General features: G+C 45.3%; 2 protein-coding genes across 2 annotated transcripts in view; both read left to right on the forward strand.

Moving 5' to 3' along the window:
- The window catches only part of CAPN9 (calpain 9), a 200947-nt gene that overhangs the window by 143418 nt on the left and 32677 nt on the right, over positions 1-24852 (forward strand). The window lies entirely within an intron of this gene.
- LOC134586269 (kinesin-like protein KIF28) overlaps positions 1-24852 on the forward strand; it is a 117787-nt gene that overhangs the window by 62904 nt on the left and 30031 nt on the right. Inside the window, exons 11-16 of the mRNA XM_063441756.1 lie at positions 4310-4400; positions 4708-4762; positions 7448-7571; positions 11172-11316; positions 15110-15228; positions 24083-24190. Coding sequence (XP_063297826.1) covers positions 4310-4400; positions 4708-4762; positions 7448-7571; positions 11172-11316; positions 15110-15228; positions 24083-24190 — 642 coding nt within the window. The remainder of the gene's footprint in view (positions 1-4309; positions 4401-4707; positions 4763-7447; positions 7572-11171; positions 11317-15109; positions 15229-24082; positions 24191-24852) is intronic.

Raw genomic sequence — 24852 nt, forward strand, 5'->3', positions numbered from 1 at the left:
TCCCTCCGTCGCCTGCCGCCTTGTCTGTTATTTCGAGGCTGGAGCGGTATAGAGATCATGTGGGTCTCTAATTTGATCCATAACTGGTGAAAATGCTCATTCAGCCGCTGTAACATGCGGTCCACTGAGTGAAGGGCTGGTTCGCATTGTTCATATGCCGTCTCTGCCGGCCATGTGGTAGTCGCCATTTTAGGTGGAGCCTCCTCAGGTACATGGACTCCGAGCAAGATTCGCTTATCGAGCCGAGTGAGTAAGGCCGTTGAGTGGGGACCGGGTTGACCCCCGCCGGTCCAGAGGGGGGGGGGGGGTAGGAGATCGTGTGTTCACGCTTGTAACCAGGAGGCAGGGAGATCGGCCGCCTCTCCCCAGCTCCGGTTTTGTAGGCCGCATCGGTGCCCCTCCGGTCTCCCGTGACTTAGCCGTTTGGGAAGGTTTCGGGGTGTATCGCTGTGTCCCCTCTGGGATCTGTATTGCCCGTCAGTGGGTTTAATCTTCGTTTTTTCTGGGATAAAACCCGTTTTATGTGCGTTCATAGCAGGAGCCCAGGGCACACACGTCTGCTCCTCTTGCTAGTCAGACTCCGCCCCCACTTGGTACCTTTTTAATTACTTACCACAATATTGTATTTATTTTTTTATTACTTACCACAATATTGTATTTATTTTGGCGCTACCTGAATCCTTTGTTCTGTTTGATAGATACATAGCAACACACAACCATACAGGCACTCAGTCACAGAGATATGCAGGCACACAATCAAACAGACACACAGCCATACAATCTACACATACAGGTACAATGTCACACAAACACAGACATACAGAGCCATTCAGACACTGTCATACAGACACAGGTGTATAAAAACATACATACACAGGCTTATAGTCATACAGATACAGGCATACAGAGCAGAGGCGGATCCAGAGCCTAATGTCGGGAATGGCACTGGTAGTGGGTTGTAGTGGCTGTAATTGAAAAGTTAGGGGATGTAGTACGGAGCTAGGGATGGTAGTGTGGGGACAGGGGCTGTAGTGGAGGGTATGTGCTGTAACTGAGGGGTTAGGAAATGTAGTGGGGGGATAGGGGCTGAAGTAGGTTGATGGCTACAATTTAGGGAAGGGGCTGTGGTGTGGGATATATGGGTTGCAATTGGGGGAGATGGGCTTTAGTGGGGGTGTTATGGGGCTGTATTGAGGGTATGGGGTCTGTGGTGAGGGTATGGGGGCTGTGGTGAATGGGCATGGTGAGAGGGGAGGACTAGAGCTGAGACGGAGGGCAGGAGCTGTAGATGGGTGGAGGGCTGCATGGGGGAGGAGCTGTAGAGGAGTGGACAGCTGCTATAGAACAGGCCACATGGGCTGTAGAGGGGGGCATTTGGGCTGTGGGGGACAGGGGCGGAGGAAGGGGGACAGGGGCAGAGGAAGGGGGGCAGGGGCAGAGTAGGGGGACAGGGGCTGAGGAGGGGAGAGAGAGGGCCTGAGGAAGGGGGACAGAAACTGAGGTAGGGGGACAGGGGCTAAAAAAGGGGACAGGGGCTGAATAAGGGGAAAGGGGCTGGGGAAGGGGGATAAGGGCTGAGGAGGAGGGGCAGGGGCTGAGGAAGGGGGAAAGGGGCTGAGGAATGGGACAGGGCCTGAGTAGGAGGACAGGGGATGAGTAGGGGGACAGGGGCCGAGGAAGGGAAATAGGGGCTGAGAAAGGGGACAGGGGCTGAGTAAGGGGGACAGGGGCTGAGGAAGGGGACAGGAGTTGAGGTACGAGACAGGGGCTGAGTAGGGGAACAGCGGCTCAGGAAGGGGGACAGGGGCTGAGGAAGGGACTTACCTGAGACTTACCTTGGGCCAGGAAGGGGTGAAACAGGAGCTGGAGTCTTGAGCCTGCATCAAGGGAAGTCGGCCAACCTCTCCTGATGATGTCAGAAGGAGGGGGCGTGGCTTCCTCTGCTCTTCTCCCAGACTCCCCAGCGGTCCTCGGAGAAGAGCAGTGGATGTCACGCCACCTCCTCACTGACATCATCAGGAGAGGCCGGCCAACTCCACTGACTGCAGGCTGCAGAGAGAGAGGTAATTAGAAAAATCCGAGTCCCCAGCTAGAGGCAGGGTATTTGGATTTTTGCACCCCCTGCTCTGGCACTCTAAAGCGACTGCCTGAACTGCCTTATGGACACGCTGGCCCTGATTGTGCTAGCAAATATTATTTTGTTTTTTTTCTCCCAGCTGTTAGTCTATGCATTGGCATGCACAGAATTGACTGACACTGGAGAGCAGAAAAGACCTCCCACAGGAAGTCCCTTTGCCCTCCTCTACTTCTAGAGCTGGGAAAGGAGTATAGGAACAGAGTGTTATGACATCAGTTCTTCCAATTCTGGTAAGCGGGAAACAAATCAAGCATGTCCCCAAGCAGGGCTAATAAAAAAGACAACAGACAGAGTCGAGGAGGAGCAACCACAAAGCAGCACTGGAAAGGAGGAAATGGGAATAAATCAATATAGTTTACTCTGAATACATCATGTATCTTTGTTATATATGGTGTATTCAATGTATGTGGGAGAGAATTCAGGTAAGTGAATTTTTCACAAGTTCACTTTAAATAATAAAGTATAGGATGACAACATGATATGCCCAAGGAAGAATAATTGATTGTAGAAAAACATAACAAAAATGTGATGCATCCATGCAACCATGCATCCAAAAAGCTGAAAAGTCATATTTTTGTTGTGCATTTCTCCAATAAATGATTCTTTGTTGTGCATTTCTCCAATAAATTATTCTTTGTTATGCATATCACGCGTCCTGGCTATACTTTTAGATATTCAGTGATGTGATTACGTGGAGGTTTGTCAATAACGGCACCTGGAGCAGCGCTTCACCAGTTCTTATGTGGGAAAATAATATTTTGCAATAATTTAGAAACACTAAGATTATTTTTCTGAAGGAAGGGGCGTAATCTAGAAAAATTGGGAAAATAGTAGATTAACGTATTCTATCCATTTCCTATGTGAGTGACAAAATAATTAAACATCAGTGTCTCTTTAATTCTGAAATAGGTTTTTGTTCTGCAGGGCCATTCCCCACACTGGTGGCCGTGTAGGGAAGCTTTCTTGGGAGCAACAACACAAGTAAAAAATGGGACAGATTTGAAGTCTGTCCTGTTTATTGCACATTTTGCACATGCCTAGTCTTCTTTAAGGTGGAATATCAGGGGACTCCTGTTGCGTTGCCATTGGGCAGGAGAGCCAGAGTCAAACTATTTGCCTTTCTATTCAGGGGCCATCATTGGCTGATAGCACTCGGGATGGGGTTACAGAGGCCACAACAAAAAGATGCAAGAACCGCCCCCATAGCCTCAGTGTTTTCCTGAGGGCTGATTAAGCAAGGGAATTATTACATACATAATGCCAGTAAAGCCCACAAGGGACCAGGGAAGTGAGAGTAAGAAAAGGCAGACATTCTTGACAGCACTGTGCTACCTGTCACTAATAGTTTTAATAACGCCTATAGCACATTGCATAGTGTAACCTCAGCTGCCTAGTGCCCCCCAAATGCAGTCTCAGCAGAGTGAAGGGGGTGGAAGCCAGACTGAAGAGGGTCAAGGAGAGAGTTGGAATTAAGGAAGTGAACCAGACAGGTAAAGACAAGTCTTTCCAGAAGCTTTGAGGGAAAGGGAGCAGGGATATGGGATATGGGATGATGGTTAGAGGGGGAGGACGGGTCAAGAGATCATTTTTTTTCAGGATGGGCACTACAGTGGCATGTTTAAGGGCAGCAGGGACAATGCCAGAAGAGAGAGATAACAGTTGAAGATGTGTGTTAGGGAAGGCACAAGACAAGGGGAGAGAGATCTGATAAGGTGAGATGGGACAAGATCAAGTGGGCCAGTGGTGGGGCGAGAGGAAAGGAGAAGTGCAGCCACCTCTTGTTCAGTAGCCGGGAGAAAGTCTGAAGAGTAGGAAAGGCATGATTTACGTGTGGTTCAGAAGGAGAGGGGCAATGTGTGGAGATTTATTTCCTTAGTTGTTCAATCTTGTTGGTAAAGTGGCATACAAAGCTATTGGCTGTATGGTTAGTTTGGGGGGTGGCCACAGCAGAGCGAAGAAGAGAGTTAAAGGTATCAAAGAGACGCCTGGGATTCTGGGAGGATGAACTAATGAGAGAGGAAATGTATGACTTGCCGAGGGCAAGGGCTGCACTGTATGAATGCAATATGAATCTATAATAAAGAAAATCTGACTGGGTGTGAGGCATTGATACCAGATTGGTTTATAGTTACTTTCCATTTTTGTAAAGCGTTGGTTTTCTCTCTCTTTTAGGAAAGACGCATGATGCAGACATACCCTTACCTCCTGAACATTAATGAGGATCCACAGCTATCTGGAGTTCTCAAATACTTTCTACAAGATGGTACTGTATTTCAATATTGCTCTTGAATTTTTGTAAAAAAAAAAAAGTTTTTAAAAACACACACATACACACAATCATGTAATTTGTTTAAATCTAAATTGTAACATGCTAAATGAGAACCCAAACCTTTTTTCAATCCCAATATTTAGAAATGTTTGTTTTAGTGAAAGACCACTATTTTGTGTGCGACTAGTTGAATTTAACATTTGCAACTCATAAAAATGTGTAAATTGCAATGCATGTATCATAAAATATAATAATTACACACCGTATAATATATGCTATAATTATTTACATATACTTTTAGGATCGTCTGATGTTGGCCAAGCACCTTCCAATGCAATAACGCTAAGAGGACTGGGGTATGTTTATTCAAAGACAAAATGCTAAATTATTCCTCCCTCAAAAGGTGGAATTTACTCTTTATGTATGCAGTCTTTTACACCAAGAGTTTATAAAACATGGCATACAATTAATTCTTACACGGTACTAGCACTAGATGGGCAGTAATATGACTACACTACACTATCAGGTTTATTCACTAAAGACATTAAAAGAAAATTCAAATTGAATGTTATGCTAAAGTAGCTGAATTTGAACCTGAATTTTTAGGCCTTTAATATAAAATACTCGTTCAATTCACTTTTAATTTCAGACATTTCTCACTTCAGTAAATAACCCTGTATGTACGCTTAAACATACATACGCTTTTTTTCTATGCCTCAGAGCCTTCAGCGGCTTTAATAAAATTGATTAATAATACACTATACATTGTAAAGGCTGCTCTCCATATTTCAGGTTTTTTTTGTAGCATGAAAGGGAGATCTCCCTCTCATGCTGCAGCTCCTGCACACTGTGATCCATTCTGGGCAGCTTGCAAAGCCCTGCATCAATCACTGGGCAGAGGGACATGCTGGGAGACTTCACCAGGGTCTTTTCAGACCCTGGGGGTTTCACTCATTCCTGAGGTGGCGTATAATCATGGATCACAGATTTCCCTTTCTGTAGGACCCTGAAATATATCCCAGGAACTGAAATGACGCACTATAGATGTGTTACCCTCAAATGGTCACTAGGATTCTCAGTTCCATAAGTATTCCTTTAAGAAAGCTAACATTTCAACTTATAATGGAAACCTAAAAGGCAAGTAAAAAAACACAACAAGGGGCAAAAAAAACCCCCTTCTAAAATATACTCACGATGGCAGCAAAGTCTCTATACCAAAATACAAGATATACATTAATCCAAACACCATGTAAAACAAAGTGCTGTAATAGCTGTTACTTACTATAACCCTGGGATAGTACGCAGGCCTTTTAGTTGATTTAAACTTTATTTTTTAAAGCTTTTTACCTTTCTTTGCACATTTGGTTTACCAGTAACTGCATGGCTGGCAAATAAGAAGGGATATCAGCACCAAAACAACTTTAGCTCAATGGAGTGGTATTGGTGTATAGATCATGCCCCTGGTGCTTAGAGTATCCCTTTGTTTTATACATATACTATGATAACATATAAATATATATACCAATATATTACATATCCAGGAATATTATTTACAACACTGTAACACTGTTCTCTTATTGGCAACTTCATTAATTTGAAATTATTTTTTTTCAGTTTTTCTGCATAACTTAAATTTTCATTTCTGTTCTCATGAAATATCGTGCTATCTATGCATACTGAAACAAACAATACATCTAAAAATTACTTTTCAGGGCACCGAAAATTATCAGATTCAGGAGAAAAAAATACTTTAATTCAGTTATGCTACCATCTTAGCTACTCTGGCCTGAAATGTAAAATTCACTTTGAATTCTCACGTTAGTGAATAACCCTGTTAGTCATGTGTGTATTTGTTTTGAAACTAAGGAGCTAACAAATCTTTATATATATATATATATAACAAATGGTTACATATATAGTTTCTTAAGGGACACTATAGTCACCTGAACAACTTCAGCTTAATGAGGTTGTTCAGAACCTTCAGCTTAATGAGGTTGTTGAGAACTATAGCTCCCTGCAGCCTTTCTCATGTAAACACTGTATTTTCTGAGAAAATACAGTGTTTACATTGAAAGCTAGGAACACCTCCAGTTGCAGTCACTCAGAGTGAACCAGAGGAACTTCGGAGTTGATGGAGGCTTAATATGCCTCCATCCACTCAGATCTGCTGTCAGCAGAGCACGGGGCAGCACTGTGCACAGCATCCTGTGATTCAGTATCTCCTCCCTCTGCATCCAGACACTGAACTTTCCTCATAGAGATTCATTGATTCAATTAATTTCTATGAGGAGATGCTGATTGGCCAGGGCTATGTTTGAATTATGATGGCTCTGTCCCTGATCTGCCTCTTTGTCAGTCTCAGCCAATCCTATAGGGAAGCATTGTGATTGGATCAGGCTACCACATGTCAGCAGACTGCTTGTTTTTCTGATTCTAACAGCATGCAGATTTACAGCTTCAGGCTTAAATACAGTAAGATTTTTACTATATTTATGGAGGCATGAGGGGCCCAGGGAGGCTAGATGGTGGTGTTAATACTATAGGGTCAGGAATACATGTTTGTGTTCCTGACCATATAGTGATCCTTTAGTCAGAATCTGAGTATGTTGGTTGTCCTGGAAAGTAATGTTTAAATGTATTGTTTTTCAGGTATGCATGGCTAGCACATTATTGCTACCCTGACAGCAGTGCCAGTGCTTTTCTGATAGATGCAGCACAACTGAGCGACCCTGAGGCTGAACGGGTCAGTGGGGAGATCTACCGATCTGTCCCTGTGCTGTTTACTGTACAGGACTGCACATCAGGTTAAGTGCAGACCACTGCCAATGGTACCTCTTGGTCACAGACCAGACGGGAGTATTCCAGGTGGCTTGTACTCAGTTGAAGGTGTAACCTTGCAGCATAGCCCACTGGACCACCAATGTATGCCGGAGCGAGGAAATAATGTGTGTTTTTATATATAATACACATTATTGCAGGTAGCATTCAAACAGTTTCTAAATACCAGTAAAGTTGAATGCTTGTCGTTTACTTTCTTTCAGGATTTTGCCCAGACACGCTTCTTTTATAAACAGTGACAATAAAGTGATAGTTAAACCATTTGGTAAAGCCAAAGTCATCGTTAACAGCGTGGCCATTGTTATGAACGCCAAGCTGCAGCATTTGGTAAGCAACAAAGGGAACAGATTTTGTAGATTAACTTAACCCCTTAAGGACCAAACTTCTTTAATAAAAGGGAATCATGACATGTCACACATGTCATGTGTCCTTAAGGGGTTAAAGAACGTTTTGGCAATGGAAAAATCCTTACAGAAACCAAAATAAAGTTTCTGCTTTGGTTCACAAATTCATCGCTCGTTTAATAACCATGAAGCACACTTTGTTCCTACAAATTTTACCAGCCTCGTCAGTGTTGCAGGTATTCTGGCAAGTAAACCACTTTCATGTTTACATTTAAAAAAAGCTTTAGGTGCTTAACAAGAGAAGTCTAGCCCTGATGCCAAAGTGGACACCTTCCTTGCTCTTACTGGGGAACTAGAAAAGGCCGATCTTTAACATGCTTTAAAACTTCTCTATGTTTATGTATGGAGTCTGATAGTTGGAGACTGCCTTTGAAGCACTTTGGTGGGAGGGGACTTTCAAATGATAGTTAGTTCATAGCGACTTATATTTTCCCTCCATAATACTTGTATAAGGAATCTTTCTCCATGGATTCCATTTATTGAGGATTTACTCTATGTCCATTCAGTTAATTCATTACCAGTGACGTACACACAATCCATGGGGCCCCGGGGCAAAACTGATCCGTGGGCACCCTCTCCTTTTTCCCCCGATCCGTGCCCCCCCCCGACACATACATACAGACACACACAGACATATACACACAGACAGACAGACACACACCCCCGACAGACACATACATACACACACACACACATGCATACATACAGACACCAACATACACACAGACGACAGACATACACACAGACACATATACAGAGACACATATGCACAGACACACACACACATACAGAGAACACATACATACAGACACACACACATACACCCCCCCCCCGACAGACACACACACATACAGACACATACACACAGACACATATACAGGCATACATACAGAGACACACACACATACATACAGAGACACACACACATACAGACACATATATACACACATACATACAGAGACACAGACACACACATACAGAGACACAGATATACACACACATACAGAGACACACACATATACAAAATGTTTCCTGTTTCCTACCTTTTGTGACTTTCCCTGGAGTCCAGTGGGGGCTTAGCCTGATGGGAGTCAGAGTTTCCACTCTGACTCTCTCCTCCTTCCTCCCATGCGGGCTCTGTGCATGCTGGGAGGAGTGACCGGGTAGTCACTTCCTCCCAGCAGTGATGTCATCACAGGGGGCCCAGTCGTGCCATTAAAGCGCCCAGCGCTGACCGGGCCCCCTGAAAATCCATCTCCATCGGGTGGCCCTGACAGCATGGGCCACTCAATGGACCCCTTGAACGTCGACCCTGGCGTTTTGCCACGTGGGCCAGGGCTGCAAAACGTGGAGGCTGGTACCCGGTCGCAAGGGGTCCGCAGGGCCCCCTGGAATGACGGGCACGGTCGCAGCTGCGACCCCTGCGACCGTGGTATGTACGCCACTGTTCACTACATATTTGTAGATGTTATTATACAATATCATGGATTTTAATGGTTCTCATTCTTTTTTTTTTGGACGTTCAAGGTTATCTCGGCTATCATATTGGCTTCTCTTAAAGTTATAATTTTGGTAGCCCCTTACTAGTGTTTATGTGTTTATGTGGCACGTTTATTTGAAGTGCTTTTTAATACCCTAGCTTCAGTGTACTTTCTGAATATGACATTTGCTTTGAATATTCAGTAAACCATAGGCTACATATACAGCTAACAACCTCTTTTTAGTCTCATGTTCTCCCTTATATCTACACTTTAACCTCTATCTACAGTGGAAGCATATTGAATTTCTATATCTGCAGAGGAGCTTCCTGTACCCTGGGTACCTCCGCCAAGGACTGCTTACTTGGTGGAACAGGGGAAAACCTCAGCGCTTCTGCCCCAGCCGCCGTGGCTTTACTGGGGTCTTCCTAGAGCCTCTTTGTCCTGGAACAGGATAGGGGGCTAGCTCTATTTCCTCCCAGGGACTGGAAGACACACAGTCCTGGGAGCTCTAGTCCATACAAGGACTTTCCCTGCCGAATCCTCCACGCGCTGCAACAAGGTGCTGAGCAGTGATTATAGCCCTTCCCCTCCCAGTAACTATAAGACACATAGTTCTGGGAGTACAACTGATTTTAATTAACCAAACTCTGCCTTTTATGCACAGACCCCAGCAGGGGGTCTCCATTGTATTCAGCTCAAGCCCCTCCCAGGAATCTTACCGGTGTTAAAGACCGGTAAGCTAATTATCTCCCAGCAAAAGAGAGCCAAATACAAAAATAAAACATATATAATACCCCAAGACATAATAAAAACATAAAATAACCCCACAAATAATACATCTTTAAATAGCCCTGATCTGAGCGCCCAGGTTCTCCAAATAGCACTCAGATTTATGCAGTGTAGGGAAAAGGCCACTGTGTTAAAGTTCTGACCAGCCGCACAGGTGGTCCTGTACCCAAAATAGTTCCAGGGCGTTTGGTGCTTTTGACGGTCAACTTTCGGGAGCTACTGCAGCTTCAATATGGGGTGTCCTTATGTAGTGTTTGTTCCCCGAAGTCTCAGGCACCTTCCCTCAAAAGAGCGCTCTCCTGGCAGATTTCAAAGTGGTTCAAAACCGCAAATCAGGTTGTCCGGGAACCTCACAGTCACCTCATGCCGAAAACAGTTCCATAACATTAAGCTTAGTCCCGCTGAGGTGACTGGGAACCCACGAAGTCCTCATGCCGAAATTAGTTCCATAGCAGTTGCGGCTAAGTACTGCTGGGACTATTCGTGGGTTTGGTTCATGCGAATGGCCACCTGAGAGCTAGCGTTCGGTTCTATTCGCATGAAGGAAAAGTGCCGAACCAGAGGCACCTGGGAAAAGCAACTAATGGTGGCTGGGCAGGGTAACTCCCAAACGGTGTCCCAGACCTGGACCATAGTGGGACTATAGTGGGAAGGAGAGTTTCTCACAATATCTATACTCCAAATTGAGATATTTGGGGCTTCTTATATATAAGAGTTTTTCCATCTGCATAGGATTACTCCTCCTCTGTGACCGTCTCACAATTTTTGACACTATGTCTATAGTCTAGTTTTGAGCTAATTTTGTTACATGATGATAGGTGACGTCTTCCATCATCTCTTCCTCAGTCACGCAGCCAGTATAATGTTTCTCTTCCTGCCAGCCTGTCTGTCTGTCAGCATGGCCATAGGAGTATCTCAGAACATGCAGAGCCAGATATTTAGAGGCAGAAATTGTTAAAATAGAAATAAACTCATTTGACACAAAGAATAGCTGCTATGGGCCCCTGTGGAGATACAGGGCCCTGAGCAGCCATTCCATTTGCACGATATTAAAGATAGCTCTGCCAGTGAGGGCCAGAAATATCTTCTAAATGAAAGATTACAAGCATTTCTCTCGAGTAACCTCATGGTTTCAGCACAAATACACTAAGATGTAGATAGAAACTTAAATGCAGTGCAGATGGACAGTTTGTTCATCGGAATTTCCGATCTGCCTGTATATATAACCTGTATATTTTATTTTGATTGTCCAGGACCGTCTTATCCTTGGATCAAACAGTGGTTACCTTTATATTGGATTTCCAGTTGAGCGTGGTGCTGAGGATATAAGCAAGTTTGATTATGACTTTTTTCAGTCAGAACTGGCAGCAGCTGAGGGATTTAGTGTAGACAAACTAGGTATGTATGATCTCACAGTACATTATATGTAGAATTTTTTTTACATTTTTCCATAACAAAATATTACCATGGTAATAGTGATCCTTTACTCTACAATATACAGGGTCTACAATACATCACATCACTAAACATTAGTTAGCATTACCATTACAAATAATTGTGACATTGCCATCATTTAAAAGGACACATCTGGGGGGGCGGAGCCAAGCTACTAACCTGAATGGCCGCATGTAACCGAAGCTCTGTGACAAACATCCACATTGGACCCTCTAACGTGACCTAAATCTCCCACAAAAGGTACCAAACGGCACCACCAATGACAGAGAAAGAGATGGGTCGGAAAACAAAAAAACCCAAGTCTGACAAACCCCAAAGAGGGTGGAATAATCGGAGACCTCTGGAGGGTGGCCTGCAGTAACATGGGCGCCAACATAACCGACTGCTCAGACATTTCAGATGACTTCACTAGCGGGGCAGAAACACATCATCCACCAGCCACACTGGCCCCTCTCCCGACTCACCCACAAGCAGATATGTCCCCAGTGACCAGAGGGGTGATGAAAGAGCTGCTATCGGGGCTTCAGCTTACCATACAGGCTGACATGGCCCGGATCTGCACAGACCTGCAGGGCCTGACAGGCCGCCTGAGCACAGTGGAAGAAAACTCCCGCCGGAATAAGCAGGACACAACACAGCTGCAATAAGCTGTACACGAACTGCAACAGCAAAATCGCAATATAGAACAGCGTTTTGCAGAGCTGGAAGACCAACAACAAAGCCTGAACCTCAAGATCAAGGGAATCGGAGAGGAGATACAGGAGTCAGAGCGACTGATGTCGGTGGTAGCATTTTGTCAGGCGACTGATGTCGGCCCTCCTGCCCCCTACACAGGCCAAACAAGCGGTCCTGGGAGGGATATTTCACCTCCCCAGACCCGCCAAAGCACCGACTACGGCGCCCAGAGACCTCCTGATACGCTTCCAGAACCACAGAGACAGAGCAGCGGTGCTACAAGCGACAAGAAATCAAACTCCACTTGTGTTTGAAAGCATGCAGCTCTCGTTCCACGCAGATCTCTCAGGGCCCATTGCTGGATGGCGCCGCACAATGAAACCCTTTACAGCTCTCCTGCGGTTGCACTACATAACCTACCAATGGAGATGTCCTCAGGCACTCCTCATCAACCACGGAAATATATCATACAAGATCCAAGACATGCAAGGTGCCATGGACCTCCTGCCATCCCTGGGACTGTGACAGGACGACCTGTCCCCTGTGGTACCAAACAAGCCAGAGGTATGGCCCACGGCACAGGAACCCCCATACACCCCATGACGGGCCAGAGAAGAAGATCCCACAGCAGGCACTACCGGAGGGAGACCAGAACTCACCTCAAGCCAGCCTTCTAACCGCATGTGCCAGCCAAAAGGAGCAGGCAGAGCACCTCTTCCCAGAGACACTATGGCGGACAATATGCAACCCACCAAATATTAGCCCAAGCGAGCCACCACCCGTCTATGTCACACACATGTAGTCCCTCCCCCTCTCCCACCCTCGTAGTCCCTCCCCCTCTCCCACCCTCCTCTTCCCCCCAGGAGCGCAACATTAGAATGCCCATACCGCACATGTCACGCTCTCCACCTGGCCATGACTCGACAGCCAACTCATTTCTGAAGGTAACTCTTGCCTTAATGCACTACAGCACCAGCTATCCAACCAGAGATATGGCCACACACCTAGGCATACTGGGCTCACTAAACACCCACTACCCAAAAATAAATTCCCTCAGCTCATGGCCCTAGACCCAAATATGATGGACACCCTGCCAGTTGTTCCCTTTGATGTATGTTTGATGTACTGCACATGTCTATCTAATGTAATGATATATATCGCTGCAGCTATGACCTGAGTCAAAAATAAAGAATTTTTAAAAAAAAACTTTAAAAAAGGACACCTCTGGCCAGAGTTTACCTCCAAGTTTAATATATTATCAGGGTTTTAATTTTAATGTAATTTTTAAATTTAAGTCAAATTAGAAACATTCTCTTTTTGTTCGCTTTGACTGTTTTGGACTTACTTTTGAAATTCACTTTAAATTCCCAGCAATTCTCGCTTTAGTGAATAATCTTGTATATATAATGCACATACCTCCCAATAGGAATTTAGAAACCCCTCTGTCCCTCTTTTCTATCATAATGTTCCACTTTTCTAAGAGCTCTTTATTGTTGGTGTAAAACACACTGTATGGTACATCAATAAAACTCACAATAAAGTGTCTGTAAAGAGATACTCCACTGCCCAAATGTAAAAAAAAAATTAAAAAAATTCAATGTTTAGTAGATATAGCCCAATAAAAACATGCCTGCATTTAATTAAGCATTTTTCATTGCTGTTATATCTAGAAGCCACTTACAAATCTTGCAGCAATACAGCTCAATGAGAAGTCTTTGTAAGGCAGGTGCTCTGGCAATTGCTACCTCTTGAGTTTAGCTCCACTGAGCTAACCAAACCAGGAAGTAACAGGACTTGCTGTCTGCATGAAGGCCAAGGTGGCATAACAAGGTTTCCATTTCTATTGCAATTTGCACTTTTTGTGGCACACTCTTCACACATTTCAGCAAAATAGATTGCTTTAGGGGGTCTTGAGTGTCCCTTTAAACGAAAATGCATTTGTTTAAAAATCATTCTGTGTAAATAGGATACATTTTTCTTCATTTTTGTTGTAGAAAGTGTTAAGTACCATTTCACAGAGCAGACCTGCACCTAAAATATTCATTTAAATAAATAACAAAAGAGTAGTGTGCTCCAGGCCATCTGAAATGATGTCTTCGCAATCAGGAAATAGCTGCTTAAACGAAAATAAATGAAAACATACTCTGAATATAAATGGAATATATCAAATATAGAAAACATTTAAAACATATAAAGCAGGTGGTTTTTAAATTTATATGGGATTCTTGTATATATGTGTATATATATGTGGCGCTCCTCTCCTAGACATGCGGACTATCACCGAGCAACAGTCACTTTTTATACAGAGGTCCCCAGCAGGGAATCATCAAAAGAACAAAGCATTGTGCAGCATATTTGGCAACCCTGGCACCCTGGTGTCTGGGACATAACAAGATAACTTTATAATCAGACACCTGGGCGCTTAATCATTTCCCCTAAAACAATACTTTCCCCGCCATGTGTCACTCCTGGAAAGCTATTCCCTAGGAGTGTACTCAGTACCAAAAGTGCACAGGTTTGAGCTGTCTGGCCTGAATAATCCCAAGAAGAAGTTTGACCGGCCACAAGCATCCTCCAATCTTGCGCAGAGTTCCAGAGCGCTGGGTGGAAAATCCCGGTCACAACTGATGACTGTTTGCGAACTCGGTACATGGAGCTCCCTCAAATCCCAGGTGTCTTTGGATGCCTGGCTACCTCCTCAATTACCACTCTAATTAGCGTTATGTTTGATGGTACTGGTGTTGAGAGCCACATGAATAAAGTTTGAACAGACCTCCAATCTATCCAATCTGCAGTTCCAGGAGATTTTTTGGCAGCTCCCAGTCGAGCATGCTGTGATTGTGAGTGCCTCTCGATGGTCCCAGGGATTCTCAGTGTATGTGGTTAGGCTCTCCTAGCATGGAAGCACAGTGGGGAGAGAGTTCAGTCCTATGAATATAGTTCCTTTAGGGGAAGCTGGTGGCTGGGAGTCATGTACTATCGCATGGTGACCAGGTGGTCTGTAACAGTATATATTTCTTTGTATGTTGGGATTTAAATTTGTTCTTTTTTGCCACCGTAGGAGCTTCACATAATAAAAATGGAAAGCCAGACCCAAGTGTGCTTGCTGTCTTCCATGACTACATAAAACTGATGCCATTGGTCGCTGAAGCCAATCAGATGAGTGATGAATTTAAAAAGGTAATCTATAGTGTATCGTAAGACTATATTTAAGACTATATTTGTTAATACTTTGTAAGGTCTATAGCGGGGGTAGGCAACCTTTGGCACTCCAGATGTTGTGGACAACATTTCCCATTATACTACTATAACCATAATGCTGGCAAAGTATCAAGGGAGATGTATTCTACAACATCTCTAGCGCCGAAGTGTTCTCTAGTACCTACCACTGGTCTAACATGTAAATTATAACGAAAAAAATATATATTTAGTATAAAGAAATAAAATTTCTTATTTTTTAATAAGTGTTAAAAATGAACATACCTGGCCACTTTATAATAGTCTTAGCGGCAGTGTCAGCAAACAATGGGGAAAACTAATAAAACTATGACAGTGACAGAACCGATTTAAATGCAAAATTGTCACCAACTATTTACATGTTAGGGCCGATGAGTGAAGTTATATGTTCTACCCAGTCAATAGTTGCAGTCTCTCATGTAACCTCATGGTTTCAGCACAAATACACTGAGATGTTGCACACAGAAAAAGTATTTACTTCATGGGAATTTAACAGAATGATAGAAAACTACTCTAGAAGTGGTTTTAACTCTTGTGTATTTTTGGTGAACACGGTGATCAAATTTTATAACATGACAGGAGGCTTCGTATTTGCTTTAGTCTCTCTTTACTAGAACTCCACAGCAGCACAGAAAAACAACCAATCAGAAAAAAGTTAGGTACTATAAAACTCCCTTCCCCATGCATAATTTCCTCTTTCTTTGCTGCTCTGCAGTCAGTACAGGTCAGAGTACCACTGCCTCCTGCTTATAGTGGGTGGCTTTGGGATTTATTATGATTTATTTATGATTTATATTGATTATATTCAGTTACCATGTTATATATTTATATATTATATTTTTGTATATATATATTTTATGTTCCTGCTATTTAGTTATATCTATTATATTTCACTTCAGATTATTTATTTATTAGTTATATATTATATTATATTATATATATATATATATATATATATGTTATAGTTAGTTACATTAATATTATTTGATATCATATTATATGTATTATATATATATTTTATGGTTATGGTATTTAGTTATATCCTTTATTTTTCGCTTCATTTATTTATTATTAATTATATATTGTATGTCTTTATATATTATTTGCTTTGGGATTACTGACCGTTTTTAACCTTTGCTTCCCCGGTTGCTTGGGGATGTTTTCTGTTCATGGGGGTTTTTTCCGGGGGGGGTTTCTTTCAGTTGCCTCTTCCCCCCCTGCCCCCCCTCCACTCCCTAGCGCCCTTCTATTAGCCCCCCGCGGGCTACAAGCGCTCCACTCGGGGAGGCAGGAGCTAGCCGTTTTGGCTGCCTCCTCGGAAACGCGAGTACCCGGCGGCCGGGCCAGCACACACACCTGGCCACCTCGCCGCGGCCGGTTTCTTCATGGAGCCGCGTGCAGCCGACCGGCAAGAGGAGGGCACACCTGCTCGCAGCCCCTCCTCCAGATGCGGTGGTCGGACCGCAAGTGTTTTACCCTCGCTGGCATTCTGGCTCTGTAACATTAAGCATGCAGAGCCAGTCTGCCAGTAAGCTCAGGGATAAGCAGGTTTTAGGTTCTGCTAACCAGTTGTTTTTTTGTTTGAAAACAAATAGGTGATAACTTGCATATTGCACTATTAATCCAGAGTTCTTTGGTGCATATGCTTATACATCAGTAGATATGTGTCTGATCCATCTCTGGAGTCAGAGAGGAGACTACTCTAGCATGATAGTCTCTGTCCATGGCAAATATACAAAGCTAAGCAGACCTGGCTCAAACTGGTATGGGAGACCAGTCTATGCTGACACTGATTCAATCCCATCAGATTCTGTGATTTGTAGAATAGGAAGGTGGTCCCTTCCAAGCTCAATAAGAAGGTTCATTGAATTGGCTATTCTTTTACCCTCTTCCTGAAAAGATACCATGGGTACAATAACCTTCGGATGGCATGCTGATGATGCATAATTTTGATGAAGAAATCTCTGGTCTGCATGCTCATGTGCATAAACTATTCTCAGTTAAAAAACGTATCACTCAGTATATCATGTTTTAATGGACACTATTATCACTGGAACATTTTCAGCTTATACCCTATACAACTCGGATACCACTATTTGCCCGCTGGGCATTTAGGGACTACTAGTCCCAGTTATGTCATTAACACAGTATTACACTGTCTAAACGGGTTGGTATCTGGGGACCCTATGTCACAGGGTACCCTGATGAGTGACAAATATTTAAGGTAATCTGCCCATATACAGGGATCCCTTATTGCTCATTTAGACACAACCCAGGTTCGGCCTGCTATGTCTGTGCCCCATTGATCGGCCTGCTATGTCTGTGCCCCATTGATCGGCCTGCTATGTCTGTGCCCCATTGATCGGCCTACTATGTCTGTGCCCCATTGATTGGCCTGCTATGTCTGTGCCCAATTGATTGGCCTGCTATGTCTGTGCCCAATTGATTGGCCTGCTATGTCTGTGCCTCACTATGCCCTTCTGACTGACCTACTATACCTATGCCCTTCTGACTGGCCTGCCCTATCTGGACCCTTTGGTCGACCTGAACTATCTGGGCCCGAAACCCCTTTTGGCCGCAGGCCTGGGAGGAAATCACTGAGAAAAGCCCAGTACCCTCTATTGACATGGACATAGGTGGGTGTCCAGGCAAGCACTGCTGCCTTACTGACCAAGAGGACACCAGTATACGGGCATCTCAATATGATTGGAAGGGGCAAGGTTTTTTTATGAGGATCCCTGGGCGCGCCACCTCGGTTTACACCTACCAGGCGGCGGCACATCTCCAAAGAGAATTTCGCACAAGCAGGGACCAGTGCTCAAACGCCAACAGGGGAGCACAGTTGCCTTGCCTTCAGCAACTAACCATTTAGCTGCCTTCCCGGTATCCATCTTAAGTATTGATAGTTGGTCCTACGTCAGGTTCAGCTCCTGACCCTTACGGTTGGGTTTACTTGGCTTGCTATTCCGATCTACTATTTAACTTCTCCCCGGGGTATGTATTTACCATCTACATTGTTCGGCGTTTCTTGGTTTTCAAGCCTTCCAATTGTCCTATCGCTCGGGTCGTCGAGAGGCCTGACTTGACCTCCTCCGACCTCCCGGGCTCTCGTGGATTGCGGAGAACGTGTCCAGCTTTCCTCAGGCTACCGACGGTCATCCTGGACCCCGCGCGTGTGCACGGGATCCGGGCGGTCAGTTGGTAGTTTCCATCATTGTTCCCGTTTAGAATTTTCTCACCATCCCTTTCTATTATTAAGGATGGACACGGCCTGAGGTTGTATACTATTTCATCTTCCATCGGTCTGGTTTATTAACAGTTGATTCCATCTCAGGGGAGCGATACAGAGAGAGGTCTCGTGGTCAGAGAGAGACCCACCTCAGGATCTCAGTCTTATACTGATATTAGTAAATGGTGTATCCCTGCAGTGGGTAACCCTGAGTCTCTATGGAACTCTAGTTTGGATTACAGGAGGGTGCAGCCCTCCATCACCTCAACCCGAAAATGATATTTTATTTTCACAAACAGAGAGCGAACCCCTCTCCTATACGGAACCGGACACTGATTTGTTATCTGAGGGCGCGGCCCTCCCTTAACCTCAGCCCGATATTGTGCTGGATACAGAAGACATGTTTTGAGTGACACATTCTCGTAGAGAGAACCGGTCATGGATGTAGGCGCTATTATTTGGTTGTTAACGGGTGCGGCCCGCTCAGACTATCAGTCGAACGCTGACACGGAATTCGGTCACATTATTAGAGAGCGCAGCTCTCTCATACACTCAACGCACTACGGTGCCGTCCATTTGTTCATCACACAGGCTTGTACCTGTACAGGACAACAACCCCTTTATTCAATTAAACCTAACGACCGTGCTACCGACTTCGTTATAGAGGGCTGCCTGTTCAGGCAGGATAAACATATTTAGACTGGACCCCTTTATTTCTCCTCCTGTAATGGATCTACTGGATCTGGACCACTGTACCACACGCAAGAAATACTCACAGGGGTATAACGGGGGAGACTCACGCTTATTTACACACAATCCTGGAGACTGTGCGGCTATCGGATAAGCCTCAGGTGTTACAAGAGTGCAGGTTTGGGATATTCTGCGCTATATAAAACGGACAATTGCATTCTGTTTTAGATAACCGGACCATTGCGAACAAACTGCGCAGACAGTTTTTCCCATATCAAAATTACATGAGATACTGAGACCTTCATGGAGCAAACGGGCACTGCCTTGCTAGGGTAACAAGAATAGGGAAGGCCCACTACCAGGTCTGCGGGTACACCGTACGCATAGAAAGACCGGAAACCCTGGTTGACTTGAGTTCCCGGGTCATTACAATCCTGGGATAAGATGACAGGAATGCCCCTATTCATCTGAGCACATATCTGGGGAACATGGTTCGGAGATGGAGGACCCACTGTCTATACTCCATATCCCTCATGGGAGTCGTCTTGGTTTGGGTTCTCGCTTACCTACTTTTCAACTACCATCAAGGAAACCTACGAGACTCTATGGTGGAACCTGGTGTTCCCCGACTCCTACACGGACGTCAAAGTCTGGTCGCAACCTACCACTGGAATACGGCTCAGGATGTGTAGAAGACTCAGATAGGGCTGCCAAAATTCTCAAACGGGACAACACATGATTCGGATGGTTCAAGCTAGACCCTTGTTTTTTGTATTATATCTCTCTGGAGTCACCTGTCGTGAGCGAAGGGACTTTACGCCTTGCCTGCGTATTGGAGAACGCTATGTGTTCGCAGGTCTCCATGCCAAGAAGGGAGGTATCCCTCTACAAGGAGACATTGACTTCGGTTATCGAACACACAGTCCTGGGTCTCTTGACCTAGGGCCTACTCTGGTAGATACGTGCCCGGACAGTCAAGGGTACAGGGACCTAGGGGCCTCACTATATTATACCCTATCTTGTAGGTAGCGTGTAGGCCAGGAACCCCTACACAGATTTTGACAAGTCGGGCATGGAACAGGATCGTACTACGGGTAATCGGATTATTTCACTCTCTCACTACAGCACGTGAGGATTATTCGTGGTTTACAGGCCCCAATCACCATTGGATCCGTACATATTTCACTCTTAGACGATGACATATCTGGATGAAATCTCCACTCCGGTTTACGCTTCCCATCTGTAACGGACCGTTTCAGCATAAAAGGGAATAAAATCCGTTTAGGCGATAATCCCCTTTTTGAGAGACCGGCACAGCTACTGCAGAACACCAAACTCCCGAACTGGATACAAGATAACACTCCGAACTGGAACAGCTGAACAAGAAAAGCATCCAATCCGCTTACACTCCTGGCAGTCGGCCTACAATCCAATCCCCCCCAAGAACGAGACGACACTTCATTTTGAGGGTTAAACAGGAACTCTGGACTGGCTCATCCAGCCTGGCTTTTATTTCCAACTCACACATACAGGCCACACCCAGGGGGAGGCATAAAAGAACCAATGACATAGATGTTACATCCCACACATCCCCTCCCCTTAGTGTGACACATAATCCCATTATGCATACAGTTTAAAATATACTTTTACACAACTTTCATAACTTTAAAACCATACATCACATTCACATAAAAATACATATCCACAATCAATCCATTCAGGGGAACAACATATTAAAAAATGGCATGAATCAGACCAGGGGTTCAAAAGTTACTAAAAGTATCTTTTGTCCCTTACTAGCCGCATGGAAAACCAATTTAGAAAGGTTTTACATAGGCCTCTATCCTGGAGACAAAGAGGAAAGTAATCCAATTACCCAGGGCTAGAAGCAGACTCCATTAACCACATGGTCACAGAAAGACATAAAACACTTTAAAATACAGAACGTTACTTTTTATCCATAACACACAGACATTTCACATATCCCCAGGTAGCTGGGATCTGAGCGCACAAAACTACCGAATAGCGCGCAGATCCTATTCACACAGTACAATTGCCATGGAGCTAAAGTCTTTCCCATAGTCTTTCATTATATGAATAGGCTCCATGGTATAGCTATCTGGGGTATCACATTCCCATAAAGTCTGGTCCATAGTCCAAAGGCAGCAGGCGGGCAACCAGGCTTCTCCAGTTCACAGTGGTGAAGTTGGTTTCGCCACAATTCTCCCCTTTACCAATTAGACTAACAGGGTACCTGACCTCCTGCCGGTCAGTGCCCTGGTTAGTCCAGCAACCCACCCACAAAACAGAAACCGCAGAGCAGCCCACCCACAATAAACAGTTACTACACCTGGGTGAGGGAGAAACTTGTCCAGGTTCAGGTGCCGCACCACGGCTGTGTGGGGGACTGGTAGGCTGCCTTGGTGGGTTGCTGAGGGGGCAGAGACCAGCGGTACTCTGTCCTGTTGCCAGCACTACCACGGGAGTAGCCTGGTTGGAGCCTGGTTGCTGGAGATTGACTGTCTCCACTTTGGATATATCGCTCTGTGGCTGGGGGACAGGACCGACCGTCCCTACCCCTTGTGCTGTAAGTGCAGAGACTACGGTCCCATCTGCACAGTTGTGGGGCTTAACATCTCCCCTGGGTGGGTTAGGCTGCCGCTGGAGAGAGGGTGTAATAAGCTCCTCTCTCTGGACGGTGAACTGCCGCTGGGGAGAGGGGTTAGCAGGCTCCTCTCCCTGCCACTCTCTCTGCTGGTGGAAAGGGAGACCAGCTGTCTCCCCTTTCATTCTCTTGTCCTGCTGCTGGGGTGCGAGACTGACTGTCTCTGCTCCCTGCAGGACACACTGCCGCTGGGGAGGATGGACGACACCATCAGCTCCCTGGGGTACACACTGCCGATGGGGAGGAAGGACGACACCTTCGGCTCCCTGGGTTACACACTGCCGCTGGGGAGGACGGACGACACCATCAGCTCCCTGGGGTACACACTGCCGCTGGGGAGGAAGGACGATACCTTCTGCTCCCTGGGACACACACTGCCGCTGGGGAGGATAGACGACACCATCATCTCCCTAGGATACACACTGCCGCTGGGGAGGATGGACGACACCATCAGCTCCCTGGGGTACACACTGCCGCTGGGGAGGAAGGACGGCACCTTCATCTCCCTGGGATACACACTGCCGCTGGGGAGGATGGACGACACCATCAGCTCCCTGGGGTACACACTGCCGCTGGGGAGGGAGGACGCTGCTCTCCTCTCCCTTCCCTTCCCACTGCCTTCCTGGCATATCACTTTGCTGCTGGGGTTGCTCACAGGACCAGTCTAGGAGATCTGCTACCTCGGGTACTGCTGGTTGCTGTTGGGAAGGAGGACCGGTTGTCTCTTCCCAGGCTTCAATGATGAGTCGCAGGTAATCCCCCTCCAGATTCCATTCCTTGGCAACCAAATACTGTAGGTCTGCCTCGAGGTCAATAGCGCTAGGGAGACCCAGCATGTCCTCTCGGTTGTAGTACAGGTCCCAAAAACGAGAGTCGGTCATTTTCCCAAAATCCTCATCGTCATTATTATCCCAAAATCGGCCACGGCCAGTGTAATCTCCGCCTTCTGGGAACTCATACTCCGCCATCTCGGGGACACACTGAGCTGCGTACCATTGTATCGCCTGGTATGCGTCGTCTAGCGCCCGTTCTGCATATACTAGAATCTCGAGTCTAGTCACCCACTTTTCCTCGGCCTGTGTTCGCAGGAGGGGCCTCCGCTCTGCCATTCGAGCCAGGATTCGCTGCCTTCTGCTGCGGTGCTGATCCCCTCGCGAATACTGTACTTCCTCTAGGGCTTCGACCCACAACCCGGCTCTGACCACCTCTCTGTACATCAACATGTACTCCTCTGAGACTGCTCCAGACTCCGGGACGTAATCGTTCAATCTGACTTGAAACTTCTCCTCCATTTTCTGATTTCCTTTGTAGATAGGGTCGCTGTACGGGTACTAGCGTTGCCCTCAATTGTAATCCCGGAATGGTGTTGTCCGTAGCTGTCCTTCTGGCTGTAGGAACGATCCCGCCGCTTGCCACCAATTGTAACGGACCGTTTCAGCATAAAAGGGAATAAAATCCGTTTAGGCGATAATCCCCTTTTTGAGAGACCGGCACAGCTACTGCAGAACACCAAACTCCCGAACTGGATACAAGATAACACTCCGAACTGGAACAGCTGAACAAGAAAAGCATCCAATCCGCTTACACTCCTGGCAGTCAGCCTACAATCCAATCCCCCCAAGAACGAGACGACACTTCATTTTGAGGGTTAAACAGGAACTCTGGACTGGCTCATCCAGCCTGGCTTTTATTTCCAACTCACACATACAGGCCACACCCAGGGGGAGGCATAAAAGAACCAATGACATAGATGTTACATCCCACACATCCCCTCCCCTTAGTGTGACACATAATCCCATTATGCATACAGTTTAAAATATACTTTTACACAACTTTCATAACTTTAAAACCATACATCACATTCACATAAAAATACATATACACAATCAATCATCAATCAAGGCATAGGTTCCATTATAATGGCACAAGTAAGCTAAAATATGTTTGAGATCTGATCAGAATCTAACCAAAGGGCAAACTTATTGAGTTATCATCTGTTCTCATAAAAGTCTACATTATGATAAAAAAAAAAAAAAACATAAATGTTTGATTGAAAATTTGCTATAATGCAGTAGATAAGTATGATTGCCCCAGCAAAGTATTTTGGTCTTCAATACATTTTTACTCAATTTTCCCATGGTTTCTTATATAAAGCTTATAACACAAATAAATGTATATGTGTGTGTAATTTATAATTTTATTTTCTTGCATAGAATCTGAAATTTGAATTGAAAGTGAAAAATTTGGCATTGACTGATTCCAGGGGCTATGACCTTCAGAAAGAAATTATGGTGAAAGTGATGAATAAAATTACTTATGAGGTATGCTTGAGATATTATACTGACCAGATCCATGAGACTAAAGTTGTTCATTTCTAATACTGCGATTCGTAGGTGGTATTAGGTCTTATTAGTAGGGCTTGGTTTATGTGTATTCAGTGCAAGGCTACAAACTGCATTGATGATGTGTCAGCTGGAATGGCCAACAGAAATATCCAGTGCTGCCTATACACAGAATGTATGGCGAGCAGGCAGACCACGGTAGAGGAGCTTCTGTTCCTTTACCTGGTCTGACAGGAAGTGCTCTAAGAGAGCACAGAACTGCTTCCTGTCAGACCAGGTACAGTGAACAGGAGCTCGTCTAATGCAGCTATGCTTTGAGGTACAGAAGAGGCTGGGGACTAGGAAGGGGGAAATGGGATACATGGAGAGGCTGGGAGGGAATGTAGCATATGGAGTGGCTGGGGAGGAGAGAAATGTGACACATGAAAAGGCTGTGGAGGAGGAATGGGACACATGGAGAGGCTCGGGGGGAATGGAACACATGGAGAGGCTGGGGAGGGGGATGAATGAGACACATGGAGCTGCTGAGGATAATGAGAAACATGGAAGGGCTTGGGGGATAGGATACATGGAGAGGCTGGGGGGCTAATGAGACACATGGAGGAGTGAATGAGACATATGGTGGGACTCGGGAGTAATAA

Source organism: Pelobates fuscus, chromosome 2 (genome assembly GCF_036172605.1).
Source record: "Pelobates fuscus isolate aPelFus1 chromosome 2, aPelFus1.pri, whole genome shotgun sequence".
Classification (NCBI taxonomy): Eukaryota; Metazoa; Chordata; class Amphibia; order Anura; family Pelobatidae; genus Pelobates; species Pelobates fuscus.